Here is a 12,720-nt window from a genome sequence, read left to right as displayed (position 1 = left end):
AGAAGAAGAGGTCCTTAACTACAATACTGAATGCAGACGCTCTTTTAGGACTGTGATTCCTAAGGTAGTCCACAACAGCCAAAGAATTCGGCGTCTGATATGGGTACGCTAAGGTGAGGCCTTTGAGGTGCTTTTGCAGGAAACTTGAAACGACATGTTGCCAAGTCTACCGCTCAGAGACAATAGCACGGAAGGGTAGGTTGTCTTTATGAGCTTTGGCCGAAATGAAGACTTGGATCCTTAGACGTTCAGCCTTTTTCACGCCAGAGCGCATAAATGCTCTACGCTTAAAAGTGACAAAAGTTCCAGAGCACTTTCCATTACCTTTGTAGCTTTGACTTTAACCGGTCTAAATTTTCCTTCCATTGCGCTATCAGCCTTTTTCTTGGGCAAGTGCTCGGGTAAGCATAACGAAGTACCCTTCTTTTTCGGAAACAACCAGCCGTGGCTCACTGGATGTCAGAAAATCTACCAAAGGCTTCAAGCGACGTTCGCTTTTTATCCCAACCCCAGATCTTTTATCGCGTCTACGCAATCCACAATGCACCTAGAACGGTCTTCTTCAGGAACTTGTCTCAAAATGTCTCTTGCAGTTGAAACCTTTTCCACTTTATGAATGTTTCGCGGTAGGCAAAACTTCGGTCCCAGCTCTAACACCTTTAGAGGAACATCCGGAAAATGGCCTCCTCCTAAGACCAGCACTTTCCCTCCAGGGGGTGAAGTTTTCTTCTTGTCATGCACCCATGGGCGAGCGGCAACTGCAAGAGGCATTTCGAGGCAAGTTACTGAGCTGCTGTGCGCTAGATGTGTTCTCCTAGGTCAGTAAAACCTCTCTTAAAATTTAGGTCAAGTCATTCGAAAATCGTGAAGTGTGGCATTGCTGTCGCATGCTTAGAATCGTCTTTGCTCTAGTCCTGCCTTCACGCAATGAAAGACCGCTTCTGTGAGCAAGGAACAGGGTAAGATTGGCTGGGTTTCCAGAGGATGCGTTGCCTGTAGCATGTAGCAAGGTGCTCAAAAAGGTTAAAAATTTCAATAGGTCACTTCCTACGGATTCAGAGGAGGAGGAAAAGAACATATTGCAGTTACTTTAAATGTCCACCGGTTTTCTCATCAACTAAAAAATGTGGGTAACAGATATGGCATCAAAGTTCTCTTTTCTGCCGCTCAAAAAGTTAGTAGGGTTTGTGGGAAGGTTGCTGCGTGCTCTAGCAGCGGCGTACGTGATAAAAGGAAGCATTGCACCGTTAACCGCGGGAACCGCTATGTCAGATGTGAAAAAGTAGTGGTGTATCACATTCCCTTCTCTTGTGGCCGGACTTATATTGGTCAAAATGGCCGCTGCAATAATGAGCGCTTGCCAGAGCATTTTTGTCCTTGAAAAAGTCACCTTCATCTAATCTCGCTAAGCACTGTTCGAAATGCAGTGGTTGGAAACTTTTCCTTGATCAAACCAAAATCTTGTTTTGACACCCTAATCAGCTAAACTGAGATGATTCAGGAGCCCATCACATCCGCAAGAATGAGCACACGTGTGTTGCCGACCCCATGGTATTTCTACATGAAAAGGAGTTTTCTTATCTTGATGCGCCTGCATCAATACTTCTCATGAGATGCGTGAAGGCTTTTGTTATGTTTGTAGTTTTTGCCTTTTTTTGCGCGTTTCTTGAGTAAAAACCCAGTTGCGAGTAAGCGCTTGTGTTGTTTGGTCTTCCTTCTCCGTTGTCTTGAGTGCGCGTTATATTTTTCCATGATGCTATACCAACTAGCTCAAATATCGATTCTACTACCTAAAACTTCTAATTTTTTTCGTGGCATTTCAGATAGGAGATGAAAGCGTAAAATTGTGAAGTTTTTGTCCCACGAGGTGGACGCTGAAGGCCACTTCATGTAGTCGGTTGTTCATAATTATCGCCACATCTCGTTTCTGCATGGTCTAGCATTACAAGCATAGAACGACACCGGAGCCAGAACCAGTTGATTTTTGAAAGTGCTATCAAAACTCGGCACATACTTCATGCTCAAGCTCGTGATACTCATATTTTCGTGATTAGAAGCAGTAGGCATGGCGTTGCAGACGGCAGCATTTGACCAAGTAGAAAAAATGGTCAAGGCTGCCAGGGAGGCTCTCACTGAACTTAGGAAGCAAGGATTTCGCTGATTTTCGAACGAGACTCAAGCAGAGGCGCGTCAATTGAAACTGCATGTTAAATAAATAGAAGCTCAAGTAGAGGGCTGAGTCGGGCTGGTTGGTTCATGTTGAACGGTACTACGGGACAGCGCTGAGGGACGGGACAGAAGAGGAGAGAGACACATGGGCTGCTGTGAGGAGACAGATTGACACCGAGCGCATGTGTCTGTCTCCTCTTCCGCCCCGTCCGCAAGCGCTGTTTCGTAGTACCGCTCAAAAAGAATCTCCGGCGCCAAGGCAAAGGAAGGCTCCACGACGTTATGACGATGGATGTCTGCCTCACGTATTTCCTTCATTTGAGGACATGTACCGTCAGCGGTTCTACGATGTGGAAGAGTCGGTACATTCCTCGCTAATCGACAGGTATCCACTAGATATGGGGCAGCCCATGGCAGAGATTGAGCAATGTTTGACAGGAAGTAGTGATAACACGTACCTGTTGAAATACTACGGGCGAGATCTTGAGTATGAGCAACTCAAACTTCACAGCAGTATGCTCAATAATATTGCGAGGGAGCGCAATACATCCTTGAAGATTTTTCTTGACGCCGTTGAGAAGCTTTCTGGCAATAACGGTGAGCAGCTATGAGATGTTTTGCTTGAGGTGGCTAAGGTTGTCAAAATTGCTTTGAATATTACATTAACGTCATGCACGCCTGAAAGATCACCTCCGTGCTTCCATCGCGTTGAAACGCGTCTCAGGTCAACAATGAGACAAGCATGATTAAATTACAGAGCACTTCCCCATGGCCTCAAAATCTCGCCCGAAAAATAATTCTCAGTGACATTGCGGACAACTTTATCCAGAGGTCTACCGTACGACGAAACACATTCTGGATTGTGTGGTAGTATTTGTATAATGTGAAGGACACTGAAGTTCATCACAGAAAAATACGCCAGCTTTCTTCAAGCTGCCACTGTCCATGAGCTCAAAATAGTCCTTCCCATAAAATCGGCCCTAAATTCCCTGTGTTGCCGCTTCACCATCAGAACTTCCGCTCGTTGACTCTTGTCCGTGTCTTCGTTTATATTTTTGAAAGATTCATAAGGATTTCATATTATTTGTTGAAATTTTAAATTATTAGCTTCTTGCGAGGATGACTGTATGGTCCATTGTTTCTTAGACATGAAAGTTTTAAAATATGTTTATATTGAAATTGTAATGTTGTCGTCCAATGCACTGTCCTAGCAAAGTGCTTTTTGTGTATCCGAATAAAGTGGTATTTTTAGAAGACTGGATGTCACTTGTCGGGCGAGACAATGGCTTGAGGACCCGTTCTTTAGAAAGGTTGCCTTTAGTATACAGCCTCTCCTCCTGTCTACATCTTGCACTAACATAATCTGAAGATACCATGTCACACGCAATACATATGCCCGGCCTGAGCGATCGCGATATCTTGCATTTTACGATCGATTTATTGCATGAACCAGAGTCAAAACGCTGCCAGACCATTAGCGACTATAACAAAGCTCATTTTGTACCTCTTAATAACGGGGCTCCTTTTTAGATATTTTCTTACCAGGTTATTTCGAGCGCTCATTAGAAACAAACTGCTACATGTGCTGAAATAAAATGTGTTAACTGGTTCATCGTCTTGTCCCTCTTTGGCGTCTGTGCTCTAATAGCCATGATCTATGGCATAACAGATATTTAAAACGAATTTGTAACAAAAAGAGAAAGGACTTTTTCAAACTGCTAAATATTCATGAAACCTGCCCACTGGGCAGCATACAAGACAGCTGCTTCGGAACATTAACGAGCGCTGAAGTCTACTAAATCAAACTTCTTTAAAAGAAAGCTCCTGAACACTCTGAACACTAATCCAAAACGCTTCTGGAACAGAATAAAACCTGGAAGCACCAATAAAGTACCGTTATTGCATCCACCGGTGAACCTGCTCCCGACCACCCTCTGTGCTACTATTCTACTTTCGTTAAGTCATTTCCTTCTTCATCGAATGTTATCCAAAGCCGCAAACTCCTACTGCGTCATCATTTCGCGAAGTATCGTAACATGCTCGACTTGCAAGGCATCACATCGATTATCGATTGGAAACTAACATGTTCTGGCGGAATTCATAGTAAAAATGGCAAATTTGTACGGAATGCTAAAGGGTGTAGTGCTATACGTGTATATATAGACGGAGATAAGCAAAATTTATCTAACCAATGACCCATCTCTTCGAGATCAATACCATGCAAAATAATGGTACATATACTTACGCATTTTGTTAATTTTCTAAAGGATAACAATTTAATCTCTCGAACAGATCATGGCTTCCGAAAGTTTTTCTCTTGTGACATTCAGTACTTTCTTTCACTTTCGACTTGCACCTCTATATGGACTCGGCTTTTTCACCTGACTGCATATTTTTTTCATTTGATAAAGTTAATAACTGACAGATAATACATTAGCGAGCCGTGCTTAACATTGACCCTGTAGTTCCTATCTGGACCCATGGGTTTCCTTCTTCGCGTGTTGAATTTGTCAGCATTAATGACGCTGGTTCCTCAGCTGTACCACTTGAATCTGGGTTCCTCAAGGATCAGTACTTGGCTTTCTACCCTTTTTATCTTTTTCTTGCTGTGAAGTGCCGTTCTTTTATGTAATGTACTCTGTATCCTAAGAGTTAAATATCTCTTTCCAAGGATCATGTCCGGAGGAAAGGGGGGCGCGAATGAAAAAGAGAGAGGGTGCTAACTGTGCCCCTCCTCCCAGGCAGATTGAAAACTGCGCCTATAGTTGAATGTTCAATCAGTGAGTTTTAGTATCAAAGCATGTCTGTCGTGCTTGCAAAGTTTCGTAGTTTCTTCCCAATGATGGGAGCTGTGGAAGCTATTTGTAAGTTAGTCGCACAGATATTGACGTGTTCAGCGAAACATGGCTGACTCCTGACATAAGAACTGACGAACTACTTTACTACTTGATCATTTACCGTTCACAGGCTCGAAAGGGGTGGTCGTCGCTCATCCATAACGCTCATCAATAAAGTCTTCACCTACCTATCGTCAACCTTCCACTACGACGTTTAGTATAGCCCGTATATCAAGATGGAAATTATCCCTTTAAATATACAATTTTTTTTTGTCATGAGGTTGCTCGTTAAACGAAACAGGACGTTTTTGTTAAGGTTGTCTAACACCTAACTATTTATTTTCTTAAGCTTTTACGCTTCTTGTAGTTGGCTCCTTGCCGCCACTGTGTTGGGAGTAGGCAGTGCAGATAGCAACTCTGCTTTCACCGTGAGCACTGGGTTCAGTTTACCTTTATTTTTTCGAGGTTTACATAACTGTAACACATCTCGCATAGTCTGCAACGTCTGTGTAGTTGCTGTGTAAGAAGGTGTTGATCCTCTGTAGCAAGTAAAGGCGAGAATAGTTTGGTCTGATGCCCAGTTCGCTGCAGGGTGAAGGGGGAGCATCGCGGTCGATGTCATAGGCCGCGATGCTGAAGTCCAATCCAGTGGCGTTTCTTTTCACCGCACAAGTCTGCAGTTAAAATAGAAGGAGAATGGCAATCAGAGACTTTTGGCTAAGCTGGTCATCTGTTTTCGATGGCAGCTTTAATGAGAGTTATAAAAAAAATCATTACGGCCATGGAATTCCTCCCTTTCAGCGATACTAGGCACCCAGCCTAAAACCCTTTTCTTGCCGTGGTAAAAATAGTATTTTTTTCAAGTTTGTTTTATTACTTCCTTGCTGAAAAAAAAGTCAGTTACATTAGCTAGAGGATTATGAAGATTAAGTAAATGAATTTACCATTCGAATGTATGCATTTCAGATTGAAATATTTGGCTGTAATATAAAATTTTATTTCTGCTCCACAAGACGTCATAAAAGTAAACTAAATGGATAAAACGATACCCTGAAACAAAGAAAAATCAAAGTATATTAAGAATTCGGAAATATGTACAGTATCGCTTCGTTTATTGCATAAAGCACGTCACAGTTCCAGTGCTCTGACTTATGCTTCGAGCTACAAAAATGTGCTGCCTCATAAAAAGCAGCTGTACTGTTTTATTTTTACTGGTTTGTTTTTTCTCCAAGTATTTTATTCTGAAACGTTTGCGCGTACGAAAACATAAGTATCTCGAATCCTGATTAGATTGCGATATTAAAAGGTTGAATTCTGAATTTTAATTCCTCGAAAATATTCACTACAAAATTTAGTGAGTTGACGTGATAGGAAATCTTGACAGCAGCAATACGCGAATACCATGAAAAAAATTGGACAAACTACATGAAGTGCACTAAATGTTTACCATCAAAGTGACTAAAGGTTAGGCATAAGCACCTTGGAACGTTTTTATTATCCCAATATAATGTTTTATGCAACAGGAACTAAATAAAGGCTCACATGTCAGTACGAGAGCAAGCGCCTTAATGTTTGATTAGACAAGATTACCCACAAGCACGGACGAGCAGGAAAATGCGTTGTAGAGAGTATCTGTGGAATAAAGACCAGAAAACAAGGTGGCATATCGCCGCAGTAGAGATGCTTTTATAGGATCTGGACGATGTTCGTTTATATACATGAGGGATGAATCAAAAGGCAGACCTCTGCACTTTCAAGCTTTTTCACGGGTGATCGCTTGTAGTTTCGGGTTATTTGGCCAAGATAAGCACCCACATGTACTTACTCCGGTTTCCCTAAATTCTGTTGTCTCTGTTAAAAATACTATCCGATACTATCCGATAACATCGTTTCATGTCGTGACGTGCGGATAGAAGCGGCTGGTTATTTTTCGAGCAAAACGGCTATCCTTTGAGAGATGACCGGACAAGATCCTAGCCGCGGAATGCTGACAGATGATAAACGCGGCAACAGCATTGCGACCATCGCTGTTTTGTCTCTGGTAGGAAAAAATATCAGTGAACTTAAGGCAAAGCAATCAGAAAGCAGTGGTTCCCAGTGGAAAACAGTTCATATTTTGGCTATTTTGCGGAGGTTCTGACCGACAAAATTAACGCCATTGTGTGACATAACCCTGATGCCTACTGATAAAAGGCCATTAGATTACCTAGAGAGCAAAACAAATTGACGCATTTTTAAGACTGTCTGGATATCAAAAAGTTGATTGGCCTGTGAAAATTGGGTAATAATGTGCTCTTAAAACTCGCAATCAAATTCACCGCTTGATAAAAATGTTACGAAGCATTTATTAACTGATATTTGTTCTTTTTACCATGTAAATTATATTCTAGCAAGTCGGAAAATGCATCAGTAGCAATGAAAGAACACTTTAAGAGTCACCAGCGCACATGCTCACTAGGCATGGTAATGAAAGAGGGCAGCTGAAACCTTCCGAACATAATCTTCATCTCTGATCAAAATTGATACTCTTTGCATTAACCCTCAAAGGAAGGCAGAGATATTTAAGAGAACACAATCTCACCAAGACACCTCTACTATCCTGCATCAGAAGCTTCGTTACGGCACCCTCGAATCGGGGCATGCTCAAAAGCCGGAGCTACACTGGGCAGTAAGAAGGCAGTAAGCTGTCCTCTAGCGCTATTCCTTTCCCGGCGAACAAAAAAGACGAAGACAGACAGAGAACACACCCCAAAGCGCTGTGATATGTGTGGTATTACTTGGAATGTGTAATAAACTAGCCCACCAGTTCGTCCTCGGATTACTCCTGTGCTTACTCCTTTTTGTTTAGAGTGGATGGCCATGGCGGTGGTTTATGAGTGCCGTGCAAGACGAAAAACTAACTTTTAAATGCGCTGAACGCAGTGTAAGCTTCATATATGAAAAATTTGCTGACCTAAAAACGATGTTCCGGAGGCTATCAATACTATGCATCTGCTAACGAACACGGAATCATTTCTATTCTTACTTGGAACCTTTTCCCGAATTTACTCGACAGCCGAATACGCCATGAAATCTCGTTTCCAACCGAAATAATTTTGTTTGGCAGAATCTGTTTCATATATCTTTGTGTGAGTAATTTTAGCAGCCGAGATTGAAGGCGACTATAAAAGTTTTTCTAATCGCAAGAAAAGAAGCTAACACTTTTAAATGCAATAGGAATGCGCATGAAATGGCGCAAAGTTTGCTAAAGTATGGCACGAAAAATGTGTGAAAAATTGGGTTCTGGCAGTGTTTGCTGCCTACAAAAAATGAGTGTTAAGACATCGTTCAAAAATATGCCAGCTTTACTCGCTCCAAGTTACCGGCTGGCCCCTTCTGTATTGTGTGGTTCCAGCACACTCCCGTTACAGTTGTCTGCACAGGAAGTGAACGCATCAATTTTCCACAACTTTTGACGCCCTTTCAACCGCGGAAAGCCCCTGCACGAACGGCAAAAATAAATATGTGTTTGATTATTCCGGCACATTATTATTTCACGAACCTATGCAAAACCAACGGTGTGGCGCATCTTTCACAAATATAAGGCGAGAACAAATTTGCCTCAAAATCGTTCAACTGAGAGCCTGCAGTATCACTCAAAACTAGTGAAATCGCACGATTGAGGATGAACACTTCTCTCCGCTTCGAAACATTCCTAAAGCTCACGATGCACAAAGACCTACTCAGCACGGCTTAGAAGGAAAGCCACCCGGGCTCTTTAGTTTTGAAACAGGCGTTACTTCCTAGGCGACCACGCATCAAACCACTGACGTACAGCGGGTCCTCTGGTTCTATCGCCTACCAAAAGACGCTACGGATATTACATGGCAAGCTAATGGCCGCTGCGCAGGTGTTTGCTAGCTTTCAGAGAAGCAAAGGCCTTGTAAGATGCGAAAATGAGGAACAAATTGTTCCTATCTAGTGAGGAAGAGGATAGTGATTTACTGCTTTTCCAATATCATTTGCGCTATACATTAAAAACGACTACCGTGTCTTCATGCGCGTGCGTGGCTACTAAATGTGGAGAGATAACTTACTGTCCTCGCCAAAAGTAACCCGGGCACTTCTCAGTCCTACAGTAATGCTCTTATCCCTGTTCAAGCTCTGCACTTCTACAAAGCGAATCCTTGTCCTCGCCTTTCAAGAACTTTTCATATTCATGAAAGCAGCTAGCGCTCTACTACAAGAGTGAGGAGCAAACCGCGCAGCTTTCTTACTTTTGGTAAAGACTATACGTCAATGAGATGTAAAAAGTTAATTCTTTCTGATAAATCATATTTACTTATTATTTAATGTGCTATCTTGTAATATTGTTTATACAGATGCCAATCGCGGTAGTATAGTTATTCCCAGTAAAAAAATCAGCTCATATTTCACTAAATTCTTCTCACACAAAATCATCAGTCAGGACGGTGATGTTTCTAAAATACATTGCTCAGCAATCTTGACACTTAAATGTCCGGGCGGAATGTGAGAACCACCTGTAGTTCCACTGGCCTGGCATGCCGCCAATCCCACCAAAAGCTACAACGATGTGTTCGCATTTTTTATGGAGAAAAATACTTTAACGAAGCAGTACATTCTGCATTCTCTACTCATCGCCGAGCTCACACAATCCACCAACATTACACAGGGTTAGTGGCCGATGTTCCTTTTCAGTAAGTTCCGTGCAAAACCTGTACAATGCCCTGAAACGCTTCAAACATGCAAACATTCTTTGCTTATTTGTTTGTGACCGGACGACGCAGTTTCTGCAGGAAAGAAGATAACTACTAAAGCCAGACACTGAAAACAGTGGCAATCGTGCGTACATTCGTCACCGCAGCAGATATTTACCTTCACTTTACGGTGGGCCGAAAGGTGCAAGTAGCTGCACCCACGTTTTCCTATTCCATTTGGCCTTCTTTCGATGGTAGCTTCTCCGACTGACGTAGGGCGTTAGAGCAGGCTTGACTTAAACGCGTCCTTGATAGCGCTTACTTGTATATACAAACGCGTATGAGCCCATGTCGCTCTGCTGGGCCAGCGCCTAAGCCCATGAATGACGGAGCACGCCAGACGTGTTTTATCGCTACTAACACAGTATGAGAAAAGAAATGAGCCGTGCTTTGTGCGACAATCTGGCTCGGGGTTTGGCGTGCGGCTCGGCCGGACTGGAAGCGGCGGCACGAGGGTGTCTAGGGACGGCGGCGCGACTGTACCGGCTGTGTCTCTGGTTCACCATTTCCATTCCTACCAGCGGTTGCTATCGTCACGCTAGTCTCAAGGCCAAACGAAATGAGAACTGGAATAGATCGTCACGGAACACAGCCCCTGTTTAGCGCTACACGTGCCACACGAGACTGCACAGGCTGTGTCTCTGACCCGCCACTTGCATTCCTACCACCTGTTGCTTTCGTCACGCTACTCTCAAGGCCAAATGAAACAGGAAATGAAATAGAAGGTCGCGGAACACGACCCTTGTTTAGCGCTACGCGTGCCACTAAAGACTGTATCGGCTGTGTCTCTGATTCGCTATTTGCATTTCTACGAGCTGTTGCTTTCGTCACGCTAGTCTCAATTCCAAATGAAATGGGAAGTTGAATAGATTGTCACGGAACACGGCCCCAGCTTAGCGCTAAGCGTCCCACACGAGACTGTACCGGCTGTGTCTCTGATTCGCCATTTCCACTCCTACGAGCTGTTGCTTTTGTTACGCTAATCTCAGTTCTAAATGAAATGGGAAGTGTAATACATCGTCACGAAACCCGGCCACTGTTTAGCGCTACGCATGCCACATGAGACTGGGCAGCTGTGTCTCTTATTCGCCATTTGCTTTCCTACCAGCTGTTGCTTTCGTCACGCTAGTCTCCAGGACAAATGAAATGGGAAGTGGAATAGAACGTCACGAAACCCGGCCACTGTTTAGCGCTACGCATACCACATGAGACTGGGCGGCTGTGTCTCTTATTCGCCATTTGCTTTCCTACCAGCTGTTGCTTTCGTCACGCTAGTCTCCAGGACAAATGAAATGGGAAGTGGAATAGAACGTCACGAAACCCGGCCACTGTTTAGCGCTACGCATGCCACATGAGACTGGGCAGCTGTGTCTCTTATTCGCCATTTGCTTTCCTACCAGCTGTTGCTTTCGTCACGCTAGTCTCAAGGCCAAATGAAATGGGAAGTGGAATAGAACGTCACGAAACCCGGCCACTGTTTAGCGCTACGCATGCCACATGAGACTGGGCAGCTGTGTCTCTTATTCGCCATTTGCTTTCCTACCAGCGGTTGCTTTCGTCACGCTAGTCTCAAGGCCAAATGAAATGGGAAGTGGAATAGAACGTCACGAAACCCGGCCACTGTTTAGCGCTACGCATGCCACATGAGACTGGGCAGCTGTGTCTCTTATTCGCCATTTGCTTTCCTACCAGCTGTTGCTTTCGTCACGCTAGTCTCAAGGCCAAATGAAATGGGAAGTGGAATGGAACGTCACGAAACCCGGCCACTGTTTAGCGCTACGCATGCCACATGAGACTAGGCGGCTGTGTCTCTTATTCGCCATTTGCTTTCCTACCAGCTGTTGCTTTCGTCACGCTAGTCTCCAGGCCAAATGAAATGGGAAGTGGAATAGAACGTCACGAAACCCGGCCACTGTTTAGCGCTACGCATGCCACATGAGACTAGGCGGCTGTGTCTCTTATTCGCCATTTGCTTTCCTACCAGCTGTTGCTTTCGTCACGCTAGTCTCCAGGCCAAATGAAATGGGAAGTGGAATAGAACGTCACGAAACCCGGCCACTGTTTAGCGCTACGCATGCCACATGAGACTGGGCAGCTGTGTCTCTTATTCGCCATTTGCTTTCCTACCAGCTGTTGCTTTCGTCACGCTAGTCTCCAGGCCAAATGAAATGGGAAGTGGAATAGAACATCATGAAACCCGGCCACTGTTTAGCGCTACGCATGCCACATGAGACTAGGCGGCTGTGTCTCTTATTCGCCATTTGCTTTCCTACCAGCTGTTGCTTTCGTCACGCTAGTCTCCAGGCCAAATGAAATGGGAAGTGGAATAGAACGTCACGAAACCCGGCCACTGTCTAGCGCTACGCATGCCACATGAGACTAGGCGGCTGTGTCTCTTATTCGCCATTTGCTTTCCTACCAGCTGTTGCTTTCGTCACGCTAGTCTCAAGGCCAAATGAAATGGGAAGTGGAATAGAACGTCACGAAACCCGGCCACTGTTTAGCGCTACGCATGCCACATGAGACTAGGCGGCTGTGTCTCTTATTCGCCATTTGCTTTCCTACCAGCTGTTGCTTTCGTCACGCTAGTCTCCAGGCCAAATGAAATGGTAAGTGGAATAGAACGTCACGAAACCCGGCCACTGTTTAGCGCTACGCATGCCACATGAGACTGGGCAGCTGTGTCTCTTATTCGCCATTTGCTTTCCTACCAGCTGTTGCTTTCGTCACGCTAGTCTCCAGGCCAAATGAAATGGGAAGTGGAATAGAACATCACGAAACCCGGCCACTGTTTAGCGCTACGCATGCCACATGAGACTGGGCAGCTGTGTCTCTTATTCGCCATTTGCTTTCCTACCAGCTGTTGCTTTCGTCACGCTAGTCTCCAGGCCAAATGAAATGGGAAGTGGAATAGAACATCACGAAACCCGGCCACTGTTTAGCGCTACGCATGCCAC

The 12,720-nt window shown here is 44.3% G+C and overlaps 1 protein-coding gene across 2 annotated transcripts in view; it reads right to left on the bottom strand.

The window, feature by feature from the left end:
* Nucleotides 1-5,439: 5,439 nt before the first annotated feature.
* Nucleotides 5,440-12,720, bottom strand: part of LOC144106704 (uncharacterized) — a 68,827-nt gene continuing 61,546 nt past the window's right edge. For both annotated transcript variants that reach the window (XM_077639545.1, XM_077639546.1), the window contains exon 9: nucleotides 5,440-5,680. In XM_077639545.1, the coding sequence (XP_077495671.1) occupies nucleotides 5,474-5,680 (207 nt within the window). In that variant the 3' untranslated portion in view covers nucleotides 5,440-5,473. The remainder of the gene's footprint in view (nucleotides 5,681-12,720) is intronic.

The sequence above is a fragment of the Amblyomma americanum genome, chromosome 10 (assembly GCF_052857255.1).
Source record: "Amblyomma americanum isolate KBUSLIRL-KWMA chromosome 10, ASM5285725v1, whole genome shotgun sequence".
In the NCBI taxonomy this organism is placed as follows: Eukaryota; Metazoa; Arthropoda; class Arachnida; order Ixodida; family Ixodidae; genus Amblyomma; species Amblyomma americanum.
This window is presented reverse-complemented; position numbering and strand designations above follow the sequence as displayed.